A 24,897-nucleotide genomic window follows, 5' to 3' on the forward strand; every position below is an offset into this window, starting at 1 on the left:
TATACATTTTTTCACCCCACAAAATCCTTTGTAAACTCTTTAGACAATAGCGTCTTGCCTCAGATGAAGCAAAGAACAGGTCTCGAGCTGTCCAACCTGTGATTTAGTGGATACCAGAGAGTGTGTTTGTACGCACACTGCCTTTTTTTTTTTTTTTTTTGTGAATGGAGCTCATTACGTATGCAGCCTTCTCGCGCTCCATTCACAAACTGCTGCTGCTGCCTCTGTCCGTCTTCCTTCCCCTCTCAGTCTGCGTGGATCTCCTTAAAACACAGCCTAAATGACCACAAACGGTTAAGATGGATTATAAGATGGATGGATATCTGGACCAGCAAGTGCCTTATACTTTAGCTAATGTGAGTATTGCTTTATTCACTTCAAAGCTTCGTTGGGCTTCACGCGGGGATGTTGTGCTGTTGCTCTGTCGTCGTTGCATCTGATTTGTTTTAGACAAGCGCTGTTGCGCTGAAAACTCTTTTCAGTTTTGGGCTGAAACTGTCGCAACTAGACTACTTATAACTCTATATATCTATATGTTGTACGTTGTGCTCAAAAGGTAAAGTTAAATCCTCTCAGATGTGAATTCTTAAAAGGAAATCAAAACTTCCTTTTTCAGGATGTTTGAATTGTGAGTATTTGCTATTGTAAGAATTCAGTTTTTGATGTGGAATGAACATAATAACCATCACACTGTATGGCAAAAAAGTTTTTATTGACAGTTTCCAGTATTTTTGTACCTTGTCATAACAGAATTATCACTTTGACTATTTATTTTAAAAATTGTTTAGGTTCTCTAGTGAGTTTCTAAGTAAATATCCATCCTCATGCTTCTGAAGTTAAACTCTTATTTTCTGTGTGTGTATTTTTGGCTTACATAATGTAGTTTCTGTTTTGTAGAGGTCACAAGGAAATGGGCCCCTAAATAGACTGTTGATGGCGACAAAAAGGAAATACATGGACACCGAATTACCCCCTCAGGAATCCGAAGGTAAAGTATCAAGCAAATTTAAAAATGTTATAATGTTTTATCTACACTGTATATTGTCAGGACGGTGTCTTTAAAAAGGCAGATTTTACAAGTGAACAAGCTGATTTATCAAATTGTCAGAACATTTTTTTCTGGTAAACAGATTATGTATATTTTAAAAAAGGAAATTAATATTTGCAGCTCGTATCGAAGAACAGATCAGGGTGATAATTATTTCTGTTTCTTTTCAGATCTCTTTCAGGATTTAAGCCAACTTCAGGAGACATGGCTCACCGAAGGTATGCGTCTATTCTAAGAAAGTATTGTGTCTATATTGCAATAAATATGTCCCTCTAGTGGCAGTGAGCAAGGAAATGTCAAGATCACCCTGCTTGGTGAGATTTACAAAACATAAACAATAGAAAGGTTCAGTATCAGGTGGCTTAATGAGGCAAGACAAGCTGTTAGAAATAATTCATATCTAAACGTTAGAAATTTAGGAGGAAAAGGTTTTTAATAGGTGTTGTCCAATACAGTATTTGATGCCTGAATTAAAGATTATTATTATTTGTTTTTCCTGAACATTTGTTGCTTTTGTAAAGTTTACAAAAATGCCTTGATTGCACAAGGCTGCTGGTTACATTTTATTTGGAAAGTCCTGCCAAAAGCTCTTAAAGCCTATACTCTCTGGGCAAGCAAACAAACAGTATCAAAGCTGGACAGTCAGGAGGCAAATAGTTGAAATGAACCCTGCTAGAAACAATTTACTGTGTACATGTCAGGAGAACACAAAGGCTGCTCTCAATGAGACCGGGTGGCTGGAACCCCGCTGTTCTGAATGAATTATACATCTGTCCCATAAACCCTTATGTGTATTTTAAAATAATAATTAAGGTGATATAAATGCAATTTAAAAAATGAAATGATAAACAATGATTTTGTCCACATTGAGCTTATATTGGAAAGAATGCTAATGCATAATTTTATCTTGCTTTATCAGAAATTAAAGCAGCCTGTTTGTAACTGCATACAGTTAAGATGACATATGGCACATGTGAGATGCATTGTCTTCAGATAACACACAAGAGTCTTAAATTCAAGGAATGAATTAGGGAGATAGCAATCATATTATAAGCAGGAAAAAATATTGCTTGAATGATTTTTATTGAGTAATAATTAATTGATATTTTTATTTCATTTATTTAAATATTAGGCATTAACAGGAATCCCTCAGTGTTGTTAATGGAATATTTGAAGGATTTCAAAATGTGTTGTCAAAACAAAATAAGAGTTCTCAATAAATTGCATCATCCTCAGAGCAGAACTATCAGCTATTATCATGCAGCGTCAAACTGTGAACTTCACACATCAGTCAGGAGACAGGGAAGGCAATGACTAGAAACCAGGAACAACAGAGATCCATCCCTGACTTCATGACAAGTACACTGAAGTTTAACAGGTGTAGAAAGTCACTTCAGCCATGAAGTTTGAACAGTGATTATAGTGTTTTGAGAGCACTTTAATTGCTCACACACTTGCTCCTTAAAAGCAGCCTTGTTTTTCCTGGCCGTGAACTTTTCTTTCCTTTTTTCAGAGAGAATGGCTTATAATCAGGGGGTTATGATGAGTAATTCACCATATTGTTAAAACAGATACTGCTGCAGGGATTTTGCACTTTAAATGCTGAGATCAAACGTAGAAGGAGGCCAAAAGTTGTTAATAGAACAACTTGTTCAGTCATGTGAATATTCTTTACATTTAAAGACGGACCTCCTTGCTCCTCCTAGGACCTGCTGAACTAAAAAAAAAAAAAAAGAAAAAAAAGTCATTCAGGTTATCAAAAAAAAAAAGAAGGAAACATTTCTCAATGCTTGCACAGACAAACTTTGGTCTTGTGCTGACTTGCTTTTCAAAGCCCTTGACAGGATGTTCCTGGAAGCTCACTGACTTGAAACAAACGCGTGCACACACACACACACACACACACACACACACACACACACACACACAGACTCCCACAGACATTCACACACACGGTCTGATGTGACCATGTATGTTTTCGTGTACACAAACACAGACTTACTAGACTGAGAGAGATCAGGTTGGTTTCAGTCAGCCCTGTAAACTCTAAAAAGATCGAGGGACTCACAGTTAACAGTTTTTTTAATCTGTCTACAAATTACATGTGCTCCTTTTCAAAAAAGTTGAAGAACCTCTGAATGATTTATTACTTGATCTGGTGGGCCAAATATTGGCTTCAGCTTTGGCTTATAAAAACATTCTTACTAATCCTCCTCGGGGCAGAAAAGAAAAAGAAAAAAAGAACTTAAATGACTCTAATATAATTACAGTATAGCAACAGGATAAGAGCAGCATCTATGAAATTAATGTAATTTCTTTGAGCATGCTCAAAGGGGAACCAGTACTGTTTCTGTCACACAGGAAGTGCCAGATTAATGTTAAAGAGATGGATTTAATTTTGCTTATGTTCTGGTTTCTGTGTTCATGGACTACTGGCTAAAAGAGGAGAGAGAATATGACCAAGAAAAAAAGAAGTGTGTTACAAGTGTCACAGTCATTCATGAGCCCCCATGACTAAGAGCTATGGATAAAGAGGAAGAACTTTATCTTTAAGTTTCTTTTGCTCTGGCCTTTTATTTAGCCATAAACGCATACATTTTTAGTTTTAATCAACTACTATTATTATTATTATTATTATTATCATTATTATTATCATTATTTAAGATAAAGGTCACCACTTTACATCATCTTTGCATTAAATTCAGGCTTTGGGGGCAAATATGTTATGGTGCTTTGAGGTATCTGTGTGGTATAAATCTGAGAACAAACTGCAAACTTGCAACTTAGTCCAAAAAACATTAGACGAAGAAAAAGGAAATTCAAGGTCACTATCATCAATATGGACATTTTAACGGCTTTATTGAAGGACAACTCAATTTGGCTAATTTTAATTTACTAATATATTTATCACCATAATAACAATGACTTGTCTAGGCTTTTTGTCCAACTGTATTGAGTGGCAGTCCTTGGAATCATATTCCATTATTGAACCAGTCTGAAAATGTACAAATCCATAAAACCTCAAGTCAGCAAATCCACATATTATTATAAATAACCTTTATGGGACATTATTGATTGTTACTGTACATTATTATGCAATCGGTATCCATTGCTTGTGTCCATAGATTTGACCCCAGCATGACCTTTAAAGAAACATAGCCATCTGAAGCTCAACAGAATCTATCCACATTTAATTTGGCCGTAAACACCAAGGAAATGACTGTACACAATGCCAGAAACATTTATCTTACAATCATAAGCATTCCAGTAGTTCAATAACATAAAAACAAATATCAAAGATATCTTTTCTTTGTCTGAGGCTCATTAGAATTTTGAAACTGCACTTTTCTTCTACTTTCCCTTAGTTATTATCTCTATTCTTTCTCTCACTCTCTTTATCTTCTCAAACACTTATTACACAACCTTAAAAACCAGCATTCAAAACGCCAAAGCAGGTGATGAATTTTAGAACACTTCATCAAGCAGAGCTTACCAACACTGTCTGAGAATGTCCTTTAGTTTTTTTTTTGCTATCTTTGCAGGAAGAGATATTTAGTGTTAATGCTACGCTGCTACATTTGCTCTCTTCTGAATCGTCTTATTCTGTTGAAACATGCTTACCATGGATAAGCGAGGTAATTGATCAGCCGAAAGACTGTAAATCCATCAGCAGGATCCAGCTACAGTGTTGGTGATGGGTAGGGGAGGACATCACTGCTTGTGGTCTGAAATTGATCACTCCTCATTATGTTTAAATAAGGCCTGTATATGATACAGAAGTGGGGTGCCGGAAATGCACATGAACCAAGTGAAATTTCTATGCAACATTTTTATCTTTGAAAATTAGATTGTAGGCTTTGCATAATGATGTGGCATCTAAATTTGATAACTCCAATCAGCCCTTCCCCATGCCAGAACCAGCACTGGTTCTCCTTAAAAAAATATGAAATAAAAAGACAAATAAAACAGTCAAATGAATATGAGTAAAGCTGACATAGTCAAAGATACTAGCAAAATAAATAAACAACAACAACAAAGCAAAAATACAAAATAAAAGGAGAGAGTAACTTTTGATACAAGATTAATAATAGCCGATCTAATGTTCATCTAATGGAATTCAGCTGTACTCAAGATATCTGCATACACGTGCACTCAGTGGTGATATTGATCTGCTGCCTGTGGAAAAGTGCTGGCACACGGAAAAGTGGAGGTGAAGGTCATGGGCCGTCCAGAGGCAGTAACTCAGGTTTCACAGGGATGATGAAGAGAGACACAGGCTAGGCTAATGACAGCCGATCCCTTCATCAAATCACAGTGTCCATTTAGGCTTTGTGTGCTCAAGAAATATTACTTGGTTTGAAAACATATTTAAAACATATTCTCTTGGGGCAAGCTCCACAGCAGACTTCTACTCCACAGTCAAAGCGGCATTACGTCATGAAAGTGCAGACTCAGAGGACGACCTTAAAGGTTTTGGGTGCCATTTGGGACAGGGCCTTGGAATTGCTCTATTTCTTCTTCTTTTCCAAAGTGAATCGCATTTTTGAGAGCTTTAACATGCTTAAACAGTCACAAAACTTTGCAAACGCATCAGAACTGGCGAAAACTTCTGATATGGTTTCAAAATTGGGTGTGGCAAAATGGCTTGATACCACCATCTATAAGAATTCAACATGCATGTCCAAAAAAGTCTCTTGGATTGAAGTCCTAAGCGCAACAGGAAGTAAACCATTTCGAATTTCCTCTTTGTGCAGTTTTTGCCATTTTCGTTCATGAACAAACTCCTCAGTTTTAATCAGATAATCTTCAGATTTGATGAGTGTAATCATAAGGCCTTTGCAATGCTAAATTACGAAGATTTTCATGAAAGAATATAAAGAAAAATGTGTTTTCTCACATAATTTTCATACATATGTCATAAATGTGAATACATTAGTACATAATTTTAGAATGCTTAATTAAACATTTTGGTGTTCTCTGCAGCTCAAGTTCCTGATAGCGATGAGCAGTTTGTTCCCGACTTACACTCAGAGAACTGTAAGTACATCATTCCTTTTGATTTACGTCTTATTCATGAACATTAATGAACATGAAACCCGAGAGGCTGAGAATAATGGCAAAAACAAAAAGACATAGATAAAGAAGAGGAAGTAGTTTTGTCCTCCAATCATTTGTGTAAAAAGTGACTGATTGACAAACTGCTGGAGGCTGAGGCGTGAAAGTTTTTCAGACGAACAGTCTTGTTCTCAGCCTCTGTGGAACAAAAACACACGATACATGACCTACTACTTTTACACTGACGTGTTTGGATGTTCGTACTAAAGAGCGCCCTCCATTTGCATGTGCCAGAAGACTCAGTTGAGCAGCTAAGGAAGCTGGTAAAAGATCACTAAGCAGTCAAGCACAAAGATTTCCTTTTTGTGTCTGACAGAGGTGTAAATGGGAAAGCAAATTCCTGCCGCACAATGCAAAGGTCACCTTTTCAACTGCAATCCTTAGTTTGTTGTGTCTCCTGTCAATGGCGTGCCGGGCTTTGTGGTGCATGCTCTGTAAACAGTTCCCCTTGAACCTTTTGTTACAGCCATTCACAACTTTTCGGGTTGGGCCTAGCAAGTCTGTTATGGTGACAATTTTTTCAAGGGTTGCCAAGTTCAAAGCATGAGTCATAGATCTTGTTTTTTTCAGTAACACGAACCAGGCAGTGGCTTACTAAAAGACCCAGGGTAGTCGCAATCCCAAAACTCATGTGTGCAAACAGTGCTATAGTACCCCATTCTAGATCTGACCTCTAATGACAGATGCTCCCCAAAACATATTGTTCCTGTCTGTTGTGCAACCATGAGGGGGAGGAAGTGGAGATGAACTCGGGGGCAGGAAAGGGTCATGTCTACTTAACCCCATCAGGACATAACCAATCACGAGTGCTCTTTGCCATTGACAGCCTTTCCTTATACTCACAGAGGAGAAGGGAGTTCAGGCTGACAGGCCTGTCACATTAGTTAAGTGGAGCAAAGCTTTGACAGACAGCAACACCTGCCCTTTCATTTAGACCTAATGGAGTAATAACTCATAAATTTGTCGCCATTTGAGGTCACTCATTGAAATAAAAAGCCTTGATTTAACAAAGCGGCAATAAACATAAACATATTCTCCCACGTTTGTGGTCTTTATGGTGTGGGTCAGTTTATGCCACCAGCTAAGATCCAAACGCAGCCTCCTCCCTATTGCTTTGCTAGGTTCAAACGCACTAAGATTATCATAGCATTCAGGTGAGTCAGATGTTTTGCTAAATCACGCCAGCATGTTACATTTCATAACTGTCTCTTGGCCTTTTGTCTGTAAACACAAGAGGGAAAACAAGATACATGGAGTCAAGTGTTTGGTTGTTTTGCCAGTCAAGTTGTTTCCCGTCTAGGCATGACCGTGAGTCTAAGACTCTGGGACCGAGCGGAATGCCAGATTAAAGGAGTGGGGGAGGTGCTGGACATGCTGTTGTGCAACACCTGCACATCTGGCAAATCTATCCCCATCCCTCTCGTTTTTCCACATTGAGAGTCTCCATCTGGCGTAACTGTGACCTGTTTGTCATTATTAGGGATGGAACTAATTTGGTGCATCCTCGGTAAATAAACCGTCATTCAGAACTTGGGATAAAAATGTGAAACTGATTAGTTTGACTAGTTAGGGAATCATTAATATGTATATGTGAAACTGAATAGTTTGACTAGTTAGGGAATCATTAATATGTATATATAAATATGTATGTATGTGTATATATATATATATATATATATATATATATATATATATATATATTATATATAACGTGTGTGTGTGTGTGTTATTTTTTTTTTCAGTCAAATAGTGGTTGTGAAACATTTAGTTTCATCCCAACAAATCTAAATATCAAAGATTAAAAGCTTTTTTCTCTCTCTCTCTCTCTCTCTCTCTCTCTCTCTCTCTTCGAAATCTCTTTAAAGTATTGATTAGTACAAGGAGATTTTGTCCTGTTTGTAATGGCACTCAAAGAACAGGATTCTTTCTCCCATTCATGAAAATGCCCAAGAGCAGAACTGACTCCACCCTCGTGGTTCCTTTTTCTGAATGGAGCTTTTAACCCCTCCCCCATCCTGTTTCCCCTCCAACTGTACTAAAATGTGATAATTTAGGCTGCTTTTTCTCTCTGGTTCTCTCTGTCTCAATGCTGAGTGTTCCAAGATGTGAGTTAATCCTGCAATTGCTGTGTTGTGAGAGCCATTGTTTGGTTTTGTGCCGTGTTGTAATATAGGAAGTTGTGGCTATAAATTCAGTCCCAGAAAAGAAAAGTATACAGGAAAAAGAGCAGGAGAGATGAAAACACAAGAGATGTGCAAAGGGATTTTTGAATTTACAGTCTCAAGTCTGTTTGCACTTCCGTTAGCTCTCACGATGTGTCTGATACATAACTATTGTGCTGTCGTGCTCAACCCCTCCCTTCGTCAAACAAAATATGCAGCTCTACAGCTCTCAACTTTTCAAAATACAGCTGCTATGCAACAAAGTCTGCAAAAACATCCTCAAGTGTGCCAAAAATGTACAGAGACCAGTCATTTTACCCCATACAGGGGGCCAGGCTTTCCTCTTTCACTAACTTTCTGCAGTGAAACGAGCCACACGCGTACACACACACCGACACACGCGCACGTTTAAGCCCCACATTTTTTATGAATGGGCTGGTTGTGAGGGACTGGCTGAGGCAGCACATTAAGAGAAAACGGAATCTCCATTCATGATTTGGACTGACTGAGAGCTGCGCTCAACACAGCTTTACAGAGATGTTTTTCTTTTCCTCTTCATCTTTTTTCTTTAACCTCTTTCTCTTCTTTTTTTGTTTTGCTGTTTCTTTGTCTCTTTTTCTTTCACTTTTGCTGTTTTCTTTCTCTCGTTCCCCTCTTTTAGTTCTTAGCTCTCTTTTGCTTGCTCTTTCTTTGTAAAAATGTAAAATGTATAAACTATTTTAACTATTTAAATTATTATTGTTATTATTATTATTATTATTATTAATAATATTATTTACAACATTTATCTCTTAATTTAAATTTAGACATTTACAAAAGTTTGGGGTCAGTAAATATATATTTTTAAATGATCATTTTTATGCAGCAAGGATGCATTAAACTGATCAAAAAGTGACTGTAAATAAATTTGTTACTAAAAGTCATGATCATGTGTCACTGAAGACTAGTTATGGCTGTTGAAAGTTCAGCTTTGCCATCACAGGAATTAATTACATTTTAAAATAAATACAGTAATTAAAATAATAATAAAAAACTTCTTAAAACTTTTATCCTACAAAACCTTTACCTACTTTTATTCAAAAGTTACTTTAAATTGTATTAATATGTAATTATTACTGTTTTACTGTATTTCTGATCAAGTAAATGCAGCCTTGGTGAACTTAAAATACTTTTTTTTTTATTTATTTTATTGATTAACCAAGATTAATAAATTGTTTATTTAATATAATTTTAAGCTCATAGCTACAGGTGCTGGTCATATAATTAGAATATCATCAAAAAGTTGATTTATTTAACTTATTCCATTTAAAAAGTGAAACTTGTATATAATATTAATTTATTACACACAGACTGATATATTTCAAATGTTTATTTCTTTTAATTCTGATGATTATACCTGACAACTAAGGACAATCCCAAATTCAGTATCTCAGGAAATTAGAATATTACTTAAGACCAATACAAAGAAAGGATTTTTAGAAATCTTGGCCAACTGAAAAGTATGAGCATGTACAGCACTCAATACTTAGTTGGGGCTCCTTTTGCTTGAATTACAGGCGAGTTTGCTGGTTAATTAAGAACAGGCATACCATGATCCTTAAACCAGGTACTGGTAGCTTTGGCACTGTGTGCAGGTGCCAAGTCCTGTTGGAAAATGAAATCTGCATCTCCATAAAGTTGGTCAGCAGCAGGAAGCATGAAGTGCTCTAAAGCTTCCTGGCATATGGCTGACCTTGGACCTCAGAAAGCACAGTGGACCAACACCAGCAGATGAGATGGCACCCCAAACCATCACTGACAGTGGAAACTTTACACTGGACCTCAAGCAACATGGATTGTGTGCCTCTCCTCTCTTTCTCCAGACTCTGGAACCCTGATATGCTAAATTTACTTTCATCAGAGAACATAACTGTGGACCACTCAGCAGCAGTCCAGTCCTTTTTGAAGCGAGATGCTTCTGACGGTGTCTGTTGTTCAAGAGTGGCTTAACACAAGGAATGCGACAGCTGAAACCCATGTCTTGCATACGTCTGAGCGTAGTGGTTTCTTGAAGCACTGACTCCAGCTGCAGTCCACTCTTTGTACATTTCCCCCATATTTTTGAATGGGTTTTGTTTCACAGTCCTCTCCAGGGTGCGGTTATCCCAATTGCTTGTACACTTTTTTTCTACCACATCTTTTCCTTCCCTTCGCCTCTCTAATAATGTGCTTGGACACAGAGCTCTGTGAACAGCCAGCTTCTTTTGCAATGACCTTTTGTGTTTTGCCCTCCTTGTGCAAGGTGTCAATGGTTGTCTTTTGGACAACTGTCATGTCAGCAGTAATCCCCATGATTGTGTAGCCTACAGAACTAGACTGAGAGACCATTTAAAGGCTTTGCAGGTGTTTTGAGTTAATTAGCTGATTAGTGTGGCACCAGGTGTCTTCAATATTGAACCTTTTCACAATATTCTAATTTTCTGAAACACTGAATTTGGGATTTTCCTTAGTTGTCAGTCATTAACATCAAAATGAAAAGAAATAAACATTTGAAATAGTCTGTGTGTAATGAATGAATATAATATACAAGTTGAACTTTTTGTATGGAATTAGTGAAATAAATAAACTTTTCGATGATATTCTAATTATATAACTAATGTAACATATACAATCTTGTTGGAAAGTCTTAGCTTTCTTCTGAAAGTCTGAAATCTAAAAGATAATTATAAGAGCAATGTTTGGTCGAAACTAACAGTTTCAAAGTTTGTGGATGTTTTTGTAGGTGGATACATGCCAGACTGTAAGTGCCAGTAAACAGCAGCTCAGACACTTATATAAAGCTTGTGCTTTGGTCTGCTGTTGGAAGAAGTTAGAACATCCTCTTCAGAGGCTGAGGTATGGTCGCTGAGGCATTGAATAGACAGCAGTGTGTATTTTACTGCATCGGTGCGGACAGAAGCAGTGGGGCAAACACTCTAAACCTATCCAGGAAATTGCCTTTTCGCCCTCCTCTCAAAGAGGGTTTTTTCCCTCCCTTCTCCTGCTGATTGAAAAGAAACTAAGGTGGCGGCTAATGATAACAGAGCATATGCAACATAACATACACGTCCACACACATCAGAGACTTCCAGCGCAATGCGATAGACAGTGTTTGGAGACACAGAGTCTCTTCCAGCTAAATGTGCAAGTCATCACTAGTCTAAATCACTTAGCTCAGTCAATTGTTTCAGCATAATCTCACGTCAATTCTGCGGAAATATGACGGGCCGCGTCTCGTATTGAAAATGCAATGAAGAATCTATTGATCCAGGCTGATCTCAGGAGTAGATCAGGCAGCATAAGAAAAAAAGCTTGAGTGTTTCTTTATCTCTCTGTGTATAATTAAGATATCATCCCAGATGAGAGTATTTTCTCACCAGCTTGACAGAAATTCAATGAGATGGTGTTATCTCCCATCTCCATGCAGGTCTTCATTCTTTACAACAGAATTCATTATATAATTTCTGCAATGAGCAGACAATCAATATATGCATTAAACATTAGGAGTGAACTGCGTTATATTGAGGGCTGACGAATGTGAGGTTGAGAGTTTGATTACTCTTTCCACATGAACGCATGCTTAACAATATCATGTTGCGATGGATGACATCATTCTATTGCATTTACAAATGAAGGTCACCCACCTTTCACATTTTCACTTTTGTCGAGTTTCTCCAAAGTTAATCTTTTGGTAATGGCAAAATAGCTTAACGATTCACTGTTAAAAGACGGATGGTGCATTTCTTTTATAGGCAAAGTATGTCTTGTCAAATTTTTTTTATAAAAAATTCAGTCATAAAGGGAACTGATACTATGTGGTTTACAGAAATGTGTCATTTGCCATTCAGACCTAGTCAGCCAGACTTGCCCACACCCAATCATAATTTGACATTTACTACAAAAACACTAAACGTATTAAGCATCCAAAAAGTGTTTTCAAACAAAGACATGATGAGAGCAAAATTGAGCTAAACACGAGACTGTCTGATGGTTTCTACTTATCTTGTCATTCAAGTTTGCCAACAATTTTTGAGCTATCAATAGCTATCTGAAACTCAAAAGGGGAAGTCGCTGACAGTCAGAAGTGACAGTCAGCAGAGTACAGTTTTTATGGAAAAACCCTTGCCATTCACTATCTGAGAGAGGCCCGAACTTCCTTTTTTGTTTGCATTCTCTCTCTGTCTCTCTTTCATTCTGATCGTGTTGACATGGACACCACATGTCTGCCACATGTTGCTGTACTGTGCTGAGATGACAGCATTGTTTCTACAAAACCTCTGGCTGAAAGAACACTTCTTTCTATTATCCACATCCCACACAGGACTTTCCACCGATCATTTCAATAATAGTGGATTTACAAGAGCTCCTGAAAGAAACACGAAAAGCTCCATGAAAGAAATAGCTCAAAACAACTTCGTAATGCTCACCAGGCCATTATACACACTACCAAAAATGTGGGATCAGCAATACTTTAATTCAGCAAGGTTTAAGATGTTACAAAAGTTTTCTGCTTCAAATTAATGCTGTTCTTTTGAAATTTCTGTTGATAAAAAGTCCTGAAAAAAATCCTGAAAATAGGTCACTGTTTCCACACAAATATGGACTGTTAATTATTAAATGTTACTTTATTTTAAGTCAGCATATTAAAATGATTTCTGAAGGATCATGTTAAACAGAAGTCTAGAGTAAATGCTGCTGAAAATTCAGCTTTGCCATCACAGGAATGAATTACATTTAGAAAATCATTCAAATAGAAATGAGTTATTTTAACTGAAAAAAAATATTTCATAGCATTGTTGTTTTACTGCATTTTCTGATCAAATCAGTGCAATGCAGACTTTCAAAAAAAAAAAAAAAAAAAAGAAGAAGACGAAGACGAAAAACAATCAGTGTTTTGATTTTAATTTAAAAATAGTATAAAATATTAATATTGACCATTCAAGTAATATCAGCTTATCAGTATCAGCTGGACTTTTAATATTGGTGCTGTAATGTCTCCAGTAAGAGTGTCTAAATTTTATTTGAAATTGGATAATTATAATAGTGACTTTCTGTTTTGCAATCCTGCTGTTTACTTCAGTTAAACACCTGGTGCACTTTCTATGACAGGCTGTACTTAAAAAGAACCAAGACAGCTTTGAGAGCCATGTTAAGTGGGCTGCCCAAAATCAATACTGCCATTTCAACCTTTAAGCCATTTAGACATAATTGGAAGCCTTGTTGTTCTTATTGATTTGTCACTGTTGGTCTCAAATGGCCAGGGGAACGCCAGGTGGCGTCTTCACTCACTCTAATCTGAAAATCAGACTTTATCACAACATCGGCTCAAATATCAAACACAAGGATTCACTCACATCGCACCCAACTAATGCAATATTTTATCAGGTTTTTAGTTTTTATCTAACATTCTTTGCATAAAGACTTGTTCTGCTCATGATTTGTTTTTTATCTGATGACAGGCCACAGCAGTCACGTTCCTCTGGTATGATACGATAGGCTTATAGTCTTGAGATATTATTACTCAAACTTTGGTACATTGTACTGTTGAGTTGATACGGATGTATCTCAATTGTAGCTGTCATAAGCTGAAAATGTCCAGGATGTGAGCCAGACATGAATATACAATACTGTCCAGATGATCGTTTGAGTTGAGTTTTAACTCAAAAGCAAAGTTGTCCTGCCTTAACAGGGACTGAAGTCTGTTTTTCTTGATCCAAAGCACTGCTCAAAGGCTCAATGGTACTTTTATTAAAAATAAATTGATTAGTAATTACTTGTACTTTAACACACTTTCTGAGGATGATCCCTTAGAGCCCTCACCTAAGGTCACCATACCTCCTCCTGTCACAGCTGGTGGATCTTTTTTTTTTTTTTTTTAGGGCAGGGGGGTATCAGGGTCCTGAGATTTGTTTGTGGTGGGAGTTTACTGAATGGCCTTCTATAATGATCCCCTACTTCCTAAAGCACTCAACCATGACCATCACCTTTCACCCCTTATCCTCTTCACTGAATCGTGCTATTTACATATGTAAAGTCCAGCTCCCACCTCTAGCCCAGCCTGTCTCTAAAAGCTCTTTCTGAATGGAGACACTCTTGTCATTTAGGTACAATGCTACTGGTTTTTCACACTTAGATGTAGCTTGAAGGGAGGTGTGAATGGTAAATGCACACGTATGTAAAGACACCATTATTTAGCTCTATATGTTGGCAGGTTTATAGCCTTACGTGGCAGATTACGATCACCAGAGGTGTCAAACTCATTTTAGAATAAAACAAAAGAGAGCACACAGAATGAATTTCAATAATCAGAGGCTTTAATATTAATATAGGGCCTAAATTTTAATTAGAGATTAAAAAAAAGCTCAATTTAATTGCAGACCTGCTTCTTAAAGTTTGAAAACAATATTTTGCTATTATTGCAAGTTATAAATGCAAATGATAGCTGGAAATTTTACAGCTGGAAATTCTTATACATGCATCAAATAAAACCAAATGTTTACATTTACAAAGCATAAACACGATCCAAACTCTCTCACACTGGCCCCTGATCTAAACTCTTTGAAGATAACAGTAAAGTAGTTGTGGAGTCCTTCCAGTGAAATCCAAATTAAATGATTACTAAATAAAGATATTCAAGAATTCCTCTTCAGTATTAGCCGTTATAATAACAGGGCCTCTGGAAAGCTTTAAGTCTCCCTCCTGATCGCTGACTAAGTACTTTACAAAAGCAGGACCAAGAATATCTAAACACAGATGTTACAAAACACATTTAGGATCACAACCTCTATCCCCTCCTTTTTCCCAAGCAACAAAACCTAAGAAATATGAGTGGCTTTAGGGAACAGTGATGTCAATTTCACATGAATCGTAAAGAGAGAAAGCAGAAACTGAGAGCTTTGGGAAAATGACACTAAATAAAGAACAAGAGCTTCCATCTTTGTCACATCACTGTTTATTCGACTGCCATCAGTCCGTAAACTCAAGGAGATTTAACGACAGACGAATGTGTCTTGATAATGTTATACGTTCCAGAGGTGTCCCCCTGAAGTCCCGGTTTGGTCCTCCATCCCATTTTTAGAGTATTTAGAGTAGAATGATTGATTGCTTTAATAGAGTGGTTTCAGTGTCTACAGTGATTCTATGTTCGTAAAGAAGTACATTCAGCCTTATTGATCAAATGAGGAGTACATTATTAAAGCTTTTAAATGTCAAACCTATAAATCTTGCATATATGCAGACTAATCATAGGGGTGAATGTTTAAGAATTACTCATTCTTTTTATATTCAACTCTTTCTCTTTTGATTTGAGTATTGTCTTCGAGAGGGCAGGGCATTGTGTCATAAGCCCCTTTCACACTGCACGTCGGACCCGCAATATTCCCGTAACATTGCCTGGTCGCCTTCTGTGTGAAAGCAACCACGTCCCGGAATTGATTACCGAATCGAACCCGGGTCGGGGACATAGTAACATTGCGGTAATCGATCCGGAACGAGCGCTGTGTGAACAAAAGCCAGATCTAATTCGGTATCGAAGTGATGACGCGCGTTATCGCGCGACTTTTTTACCGGCTGTTTTGAAGGAAGATCAACGTTCGCGACGAAAACATATGTGCAAACTGTAATGAAGCAGAGATCAGTTAGTTCCTCACTTTCCGCGCTGACGCAGAGATCGTTTGCTTGCTTCAGTTAAAGTATAACGTGCCAAGCTTTGTCGACTCTTACATTAGACGTCACGCGCTGATGTCACGTGTCGTTGCGGTATCTTCAAGGGTTGTGTGTGAAAGCGCGCACATATACCGGGTCATCACTGGCAGTGTGAAAGTGCCAAATCTAGCGACCAGGGAACAATTACAGGAACACTTTACCCCTGTATTTGCCGGAATGGCAGTGTGAAAGGGGCTATAGTGTTACAGTTTTGGAAGGTATTTTTCTTGTTTTTGTGAATGAAATATGCAATTACCTGGGCTTGGGTTTCAGCCGTGCCTGTTCTGTCAGGTCTGCGCCCACGACAATCAACACATAAACAGCCATAAACACAGAGCTGCTGCTCAGCTGGAAGAGCACAGCTGCTGCTGTTTACCCTGAGCGGCCCAGAAAAACATCCTGTACCGTGCCGTCTTTGAGCCCGGCTGCTCCCCTCCAATAATAAACAGCACTGCAGTTCAGACCCAGACCCCACGCATGCTGGACGGCTCCTCTGCTACTCCTCAGCTAAATGCCAAAATCTCTAAAAGCTGGGCTGAAGAAACACAACCAAATCTTTTGTTAATGACCAGCTGCTGATGTGTTTATAAAAGGCTTACTCATTTAACCACAGCCAATGGATGCTTTTAGCAGTTCTGTGCTTTGAACCGGTTGAAGGGGAAAAATTCTGGAAATTATAATTATGAATCTAATGCACATTAATAATTAAACTAAAATGGCTAAGTCCACTTTTCAGTATTGATTAATGGAAGTGATTTTAATGCAACTTTTTATGCTAGTGGATGTTTATGTCTATGATCGTTTATGATTTACTTTGAAGCCGAGTCCAGGGCACAAAACGTTTTACTGTGTCAACTGTGGTTGAGTTTAATTATGACGTTTGCATGATCTATTGCCTTCACTATGGCTAAGGACAAACCAAGACCATTAATGTATTTGCAATACATGCGTAACACTTAACTCTTGTTTGTATCTGCTTGATCTATTTTTAGTGCAGACAAAAGGCTGGCATTTCTCGAGACAGGAATTCGCTGCAATGTGGTTCATTAATAAACCTGTTTCTCTGTGTACCACAGCAGTGGCATTCCACAGCCCGCCTGTGAAGATCAAGAAAGAGCCTCAGAGTCCCGGCTCAGACCCCAGCCAGTCTTGCAGTCACAAGCAGAGCTTCAGCTACCCTAATGGAGAGCAGTGCCTTTACGCCAGGTCAGTCAAAAGCTGAATGCTGTTCCTTGATGCCTCTCAGTAGATGCTTATTTCTCAAACATACTTTTTTGGCATGGACAGGTTTACTGCATGCACTTTTAGCCCTATATTAAAAACAGAAAATAGTTTCTTAAAATATGTCACACTATAATGCAAGATTTTTTAAAAAGTTTAGAAAGTTTTAAAAAGTAAACATTTTTTAAATAAATATTTGTATTATACATTCTCATATTTTAAGAATGAATGTCTGGGTAAAACGTAAAACGAAAGTCTATACATACACTTTTCTAGTTTTAATGTGACCCTTATTTAAACTGAGAATTTTTATTTTTTAAATAAAAATACCCAAGACATAAAAAAAGTTAATAGTCAAAGATACGTCTGTACATGATCTCATGCATGTAACATGAAAGAAATGCCTTTTTGACTTTGAAAGTGTCTGTGTGCCCTGCAGTGCCTACGAGCAGAAGAGAGCAGCCGTGGCAGCAACAGCAACATCAGCATCATCAGCAGCAGGAGGATCTAAGAGTTGTTGTCCAGGGACACCTATGTCTCCTATGCAGCATTACTCCCCAAAAACAACAGTGGGAACTCGGCCGGAGTCAGGGTACATGAATACACCCTCAGCCAGCCAATCCCACGCCTGCCACAGCCACAGCCACAGCCACAGCCACAGCCAGAGCCACAGTTACCCTATGAACCCAAGGTAACAATAATGATAAAGAATGTGTAGGTGTGATTACTTTAAAGATGGTATGCAAGATATATCAGTACCAATTTGGTTATTGTCATTTTAAATACAAGTAAATCCATATGGATGTTTAATTCTGCATGTTTATTTCCTGTTTTTCATTTAAATGACATTTTCTGTCATTTCACTGTCACTTTAAAGATTTTAAAACATTAATATTTGCTATTCATTGCTTATCTGTTAAAACATAAAATATATGTTTATTAATCTTTCTTTTTTTTCGCTGCAAAAGAGAACAGTTAATAAAGCTTTCTTCCAAAAGCTTTTTTCAGAGCCGATGTGTTAATCAAGGTCTCGTTTTCCCTCCCAGTTCCAGGTTCCTTTCCAGCTCTGCTGAGGTGTGCCCACCATTCGCTTCCCAAGGCCAGGCCCTGCAGCGTATGCATCCTGCCCATGCCAACGGGGGTGGAGGCGGTGGTTACCATCGGCAACACTCTGACCCGTGTTTGCCTTATCCTCCTCAGCAGAACTTCAAACAGGAGTACATTGACCCTCTGTATGACCGGGCTGCCCACATGGCTGGGCCACAACATCAGAGGTTTCCTCCTGCCCATATGATGGTCAAACAGGAACCCACTGACTACACTTACGAACCTGGTACGTGAGCCAAAAGAATGATGACACAAAGTGAACTGATTTGCTTTGAAATGGTCTCATCGCCATTCTCTTCCTAAAAAAATCTAACAACATTATGTCACTAATGAAAACATTAAATTGGTCGGGGGAACCCAAGAAATATTTTTTCAAAGAGATTCTGTTTGCTGTTCTCCACTTCCACATCCACTGACAGTTTGCAAAGGTCTCAACAGTGTTTCTGTACTTCTCCCCGCTCATAGTCCTCTGCCCCTCCCTTTCTGCCTAGGCATAGGAATTTCATTGAGAAAATGGAGGGCACTGGAAAGACTAGAATCCCCAGCGGAGAGCTCGCGGGTGTAGTGTTGCAGCAGCGGCTTCCTTTTTCTGCAGGCAGATGAACTCATAATGGAAAAATGAGCGTAGCCACAGTAACCTGAGCATGTGCACTGGCTTAGTTGAGCGGGCGGGAGGTGGGGGGGTTGTTTTGTAGCCAGGGGTGGGGGGGTAGGGGGGCTATACTCACAACACACAAACTCACCTCCTCCCACTCGGCTTTAGCGACTGACAGAGGGTCGAAACACAACACCCTGCGCAGGGCCAACTTATCAGTGCTCTGGGAAAGACTACAAACAACAGTGATCTAACAAACATTGCACATAGATTAGCTTAAAAACTAAGTTACCAGTTCAACCGATTATTTTAAGTGGAAAAAAGGAAGCATGACTTTTCTGGGTTGTTTTGTACCCTTTTAGTTTTTCGAGGAATTACCTTTCTAGTGATGTTCTTGTTAACTAAAACTAAAACTATTAAAATGATTAATTAACATTTCCATAATTGAATAAAGCTTATGAAATATTATATCATAAATATTATATGAAAACTTTAAATTAAAGATTTACAAAACAATTAAAAATGTTACATTAACCAACTGAAATAAAACAAGTTAAAGTACTGCAATGACTAAAACACATAAATGAACAGAACATTAAATGAAAACTGAAAAGACCAAAATAAAAGCAGTAATTAAATAATACAAAAATAACACTTTTACTACTGAGAAAGACTGATGATACTTAGCTCAGATTCATATGTGCAGAGATGTAGCAGCTTGGGATGAGATAGTCTTGAACAAAAGGATGTTTGTGTGAGGATAGTGTGCCCGTTATCAGTAGATTCATCCCTGCCCAGGCCGGTGGCTGCAGCTCTGCTACAGAACCAAAAAAAGAAAGAAATACAAGCTAGCATTAATAAGAAACCATACCAACACTATTGTACCACATGGAAGGGCTGCATGATAAAGCAAAATAAAACTGATGACAAGAAATGGCTTAGTGTGATTATAAAATAACAAAGGCTATGCAATGTGCAATGTGTTTCAGAGTGAAGTGCGGCACTGTGTTTATTTACACATGAGCAGTTCATTATCCTATGTTTTCAGCATCCTAGTTTGTCTTGCAATATATAGGAAAAAAATGACAACAACAACAAACTGCATGCATGTGCTGCGAGTTTGGTCATACTCAGTTTTTTTGGTGTTTTATAATTTAATTATTATTATTGATAATAATAATAATTATTATTATTATAGTAGACTTTCTATTTTTATTATTTATTATTATTATTATATCTGAAAAATCTGAATGAGATATTTTCCCAATCGTGCAGCTCTTCCATGCAGTTCATGGTTTTATAAGTGGTCCTGTGACTGTATAAATAAAGTTCCAGTTCAACAGCTCTGTCAACAGTTACATTAATGAGCTCTATGTATGAGAAAAGTGCTCTAGTTTTTAGAGCTCTTTCTCCCCTGTGACCTCTTATCATGGCCACTGCATTCTCCAGCCGTGAATCATGACCCCACCTCACAAACTAACCGTTTATCATTTATACAGTATAGAAGGAGAGAGAGAGAGAGAGAGAGAGGGAGAGGGAGGAGCAGTGGTACAACAGTTATGAAACTGATTCTGGCTTCATGCAGTGTTGTGTGACTGCTTAGGATCCACTGCTCTTTACTGCCTAAAAATAAAGCTGCAGACAGGTCATATTATGACAAATGACTCAATGACAAATGGACCTTTTATCCTTGCAGCTCTCTGTGGCAGAGGTTATCAAATCTGCAGATGCACCAGCCTCACACTCTACAGAAATAGTGCCTAAAGAGGACTAGCAATGATTAGCTCTGTTCTCAAACCTAGTGACTACCTACAAAGGCAGCTGCCTTCTAAGGCAGCATATCCGAACCACAAAGTAACTTCATGAGGGACTAATTAGAAATGCTCTGTATAGGCAGCAACTCGCAAAGAATAGCGCTTCATACAGGAGACCTTCAATAGTTTGCTTCAATAGTGCTAACGGTGTGATACACTAATTCAGGGTTTCACAAACAGGGGTTTGTGAGTAAACTGCACAGGGTTCACGAGTTAATGAAAAGTTAACTGATGAAATTGAATGAAAAAATAAAAAATAAATAATAATAATCACTTTGGGCCTGCGTGATTGATCAAAATAAAACGGACATTGTAATCACGATGCAGCATCTCAGAGAAGTAATAGTACCACAATAAAATACCTATGTAAAATTCAACATTTGTTTCATCTTGCCTTCCAACTTGGATTTATTATTATTATTTTTATTTCTCTCTGTAATGCATACTCTAAACCAAGATAATAACTTTAGCTTTTGCATCGAACCTTAAAATGCTGCTAATGTAGGAAACTCACTATGGTTTTTGGAACAGAGCAGTTGACTATTCATCAACAGGAAACATAAATAAAATGTACACATCTGTGTGTTTTCCCTACAGATTTGCCGGGTTGCCCATCCATGTATCATCACAATGAGGGCTACCCCAACCCACAGCACAACAGTGAAGGTAAGGAAATGGTTTAGTCTTCTAGAACATGCAGCTCTAGTATGATTCTAGAAAATGCATTTCACACACTCACAGCATGTCAGGATTGGCCAGTACAGTGCGGTCACTGACTAACCAGGCCAGAGGGGCTGTGTTTCTGTTGGCATGGACATTTGTTTCTCCCTTGCCTAAAGAATTCCAGGGTAAATATTACTACTGGAAAAGACAAGTATTTTTCCTGGAGTGAAGAAAAATAATCGCTCTCTTCGCTTGCTGCATTTGCCGCACCATTTTGGGTATTTTCAGTTGTAAGCTGATCTCTGTAATGAGCCATTAGTTACAGAAAATTTAGTTCCTTGCATAAGTGTACATGACCAAATAATAATAATAATAATCTATGTTTCCCATAATAAGAATTAATAAATACCAATGGAAAAATCGTTACGGTATTCATTCATTTCAATTTGAAAAGTCAAACAGGAATTATTATTAATGACATTAATGCATTAGCACAATATACCTGTAACTCAGTTGGGTTTTCTTGGTATCCACATTGAACTACTAATAATTCCCTTGTCCTATCTTACTAGGTTATATGTTTGAAAATGATTCCCGTGTCGTTCCTGAGAAATTTGAAGGTAAGTCTAACTGGTCCAGATGCTGTTTTCATTTCAAATTCAAATAATACGAGTGCCAAGCTCAGACAATGAAATGTTTTAACTACAACACACAAAAATGAGAAAACAAAATTAATACAGTGGTGCCCAAAAGTCTGACACCATTACTGATAATGTATGAATTAATAAAAATAAATAAATGAATAAAATCCCTTACAAATTGTTACCAACATAACAATCAGAATGGAAAACGGAATTGAGAAATGAATATATTTTGAATCTAAGATTTTCAGTGTTGTCTCCCCACTGTGATTTCAAATGAAGGCCTTATCACCATGTGTCTTAGCTTGGATAAAAAGTTTTGATATACGATTGCTATCTACAGGTGAATTAATGGACAATCTCTTTTCCCCTGCTCAGGTGAGGTGAAGCAGGAAGGAGGCGGTGTGTTTCGTGAGGGAGCCCCCTATCAGCGCCGTGGCTCACTGCAGCTCTGGCAGTTTTTGGTGGCCCTCCTCGATGACCCTGGCAATGCTCACTTCATTGCATGGACCGGCCGTGGCATGGAGTTCAAACTCATCGAGCCAGAGGAGGTAAAATTGGGCTTTTAAGAGCTCTCAGAAGGCTAAATATGTTTTATATCCAGAAAACTTTAATAGCAATTGATCATTCAAAGAACCAAGATGGCAATATGAATATTGTGAGGTCCAGATCAATTCGATGCAGTGTTTATTCAGCCTTCACATACTATAGAGAGAACAAAGAATGGGTTTCAGAGATTTGCTTGCGATCAGCTCATAGTTCCCCAGGGACTAAGAACATTTCTCTACAAAATGCCAGTTTTCCATTAACTGCCATGCATTATTTACCCCACTTAACAGCATAGTGAAATAAAATGGAGAATTGCTCCATTTACAACCTTGCATTTTGCCGGAGTCTAAGCACATTGCAGCGGTCGAGACGAGAGCGTTAACCTCTTATTGTCTGTGGTCAGTAGACGGCTATATGGCATGACTCTGCAAACTATCCTGCAGAGATACATCCATCAATTCTGCTCAACTGTACACGTGAATCATTTATTACAGCCAATGTTTTACTATCGGAATTAAAGCGTACAGGTCTGTTGAAGACCAAACAATTTGTTCCTTAAATGTCTACTGGCCAAGATGGAACTTTTTTTATCCTAGGGCCCTCATGTAAATACTTAAAGTTTGGGATAAATGAGTATTTCCTCTAAGTTTGACAACTAGCAGTTTGGGCTGTGCACCGTGTGGTGTTTTGGTCAGCGTTCAGTGGTATATGCTTCTTTGGTTATATAAAAGGGAACTGAATTATTTTGTGGGGACTCGCCCTTCCTTTTCATAGTTGAGTTGTTGTACAGTCTCAAAGGACCTCTTGTGTTCAAATTAAGTCACTGCAGTACAGTAATTTCCTGCTCTTATGGCTTGTATTATAACTTATTTTGACACTCTAGGTGGCAAGACTCTGGGGGATGCAGAAGAACCGTCCAGCCATGAATTACGACAAACTGAGCCGATCTTTGCGCTACTATTATGAGAAGGGAATTATGCAAAAGGTATTGCATATCATATTTTATTGTCTCCTATGCTATTTTTCCCCCTTCACTTCAACAGTCACGTTGGGTTGAGATTTGATTTTCTATGTAAAACTAATAATAACAATAATAGTAATAATAATAATAACCTAACTCCAAAATCTCTGTTTTATCTAATCAAGTAATGTTGTTTCTGTGTGGTGTTAGTTTGACACAAATGATACAAAATACATTTTAAATATAATAAAACAAAATGTAATTAAATCCAGGTGTGTACTTGTAAAGTATTTATGTGCATAATCTGAAACATTTATTTATAAACTTAAATTACAAATTTATTTAAATCATTTTATTATACAAAACAATACAAAATGTATTTTTAATCACATATGATATAAGCATTTCATTTCCATTTTTATTTCTCGGGTGTCAGATTAAGCGCAAAAGGAGAAACATTATACATGGATAATCTAACAATTAATTTTGTATCAACCTGATACTTCCATTTTATGCATGTTTTTTTTTTTAGATGTTACAAATGAGTTTGGGGGTCCCAAACAGAACATGAGGGTTATTATTTTTGATAATGAACCTTTTTTTTTTCTTTCCAGGTAGCGGGTGAGCGTTATGTTTACAAATTTGTGTGTGAGCCGGAGGCTCTGATATCCTTGGCTTTTCCTGACAATCAGCGGCCAAGTCTGAAGGCAGAATTCGAACGCTACGTCAACGAGGAGGACACAGTGCCGCTGTCTCACCTCGATGAGGGGGCGTCTTACCCCCCTGAACCAGCTGCCACCAACATGGGCCCTCAGTCCTACTCCAAAGGCTACATGTACTAACGCCACCAACATTCTGCCATGTTCCATCCCAGTTTACAACCCGCTGCACCTATTGCACATGCCCACCCCATCCACTTGTATATAAGGCTGTTTCTTTTTTTTATTTTATTAAATTAATCTCATTAGGGACTCTGCATTCCTATCACTTTTGAGGCCTATCTAATCTAAACACAAAACTGTGGTTCAAGAGATTGCTTAATAAAGACCCAATATTATTACTATACCATGAAAACAGTCTTTGTTTCTGATGTTTTCAACAAATACAGAATGCAGGTGGTGTTTACCAGTGGCTGATGTGGTTAACTTTAGAAATCTAGCATTGTTCTATTTCTATATAACACTCTTTTTGCATAAACTCAAATACAATTTTGTAATGTAAACTAACCTCCAGTAAAATCTGACATTCATACAACACATTTCTTTATGCAGACTGTGTTAAGGTATTTGTATATTAATA

The 24,897-nt window shown here is 37.8% G+C and overlaps 1 protein-coding gene across 1 annotated transcript; it reads left to right on the forward strand.

Annotated features, from left to right (window-relative positions):
- On the forward strand, nt 1–24,723 carry LOC128025311 (ETS translocation variant 4). Its single transcript, XM_052611546.1, has 12 exons — nt 1–356; nt 898–988; nt 1,219–1,266; nt 6,032–6,085; nt 17,124–17,253; nt 17,708–17,959; nt 18,315–18,601; nt 21,382–21,450; nt 22,020–22,067; nt 22,467–22,639; nt 23,521–23,622; nt 24,213–24,723. Exons 1-12 carry the CDS (start codon nt 300–302, stop codon nt 24,438–24,440), a joined length of 1,539 nt encoding a protein of 512 aa, XP_052467506.1. The 5' UTR covers nt 1–299; the 3' UTR covers nt 24,441–24,723.
- Nucleotides 24,724–24,897: the final 174 nt, after the last annotated feature.

This window comes from Carassius gibelio, chromosome A12 (assembly GCF_023724105.1).
Source record: "Carassius gibelio isolate Cgi1373 ecotype wild population from Czech Republic chromosome A12, carGib1.2-hapl.c, whole genome shotgun sequence".
In the NCBI taxonomy this organism is placed as follows: Eukaryota; Metazoa; Chordata; class Actinopteri; order Cypriniformes; family Cyprinidae; genus Carassius; species Carassius gibelio.

Coding starts and splice junctions, on each gene's coding strand:
- LOC128025311 (XM_052611546.1), top strand. CDS start 300: ATGGATTATAAGATGGATGGATATCTGGACCAGCAAGTGCCTTATACT. Junction 6,086..17,123: donor CGACTTACACTCAGAGAACT/GTAAGTACATCA, acceptor TGTGTACCACAG/CAGTGGCATTCCACAGCCCG. Junction 17,960..18,314: donor AGTTACCCTATGAACCCAAG/GTAACAATAATG, acceptor TTTCCCTCCCAG/TTCCAGGTTCCTTTCCAGCT.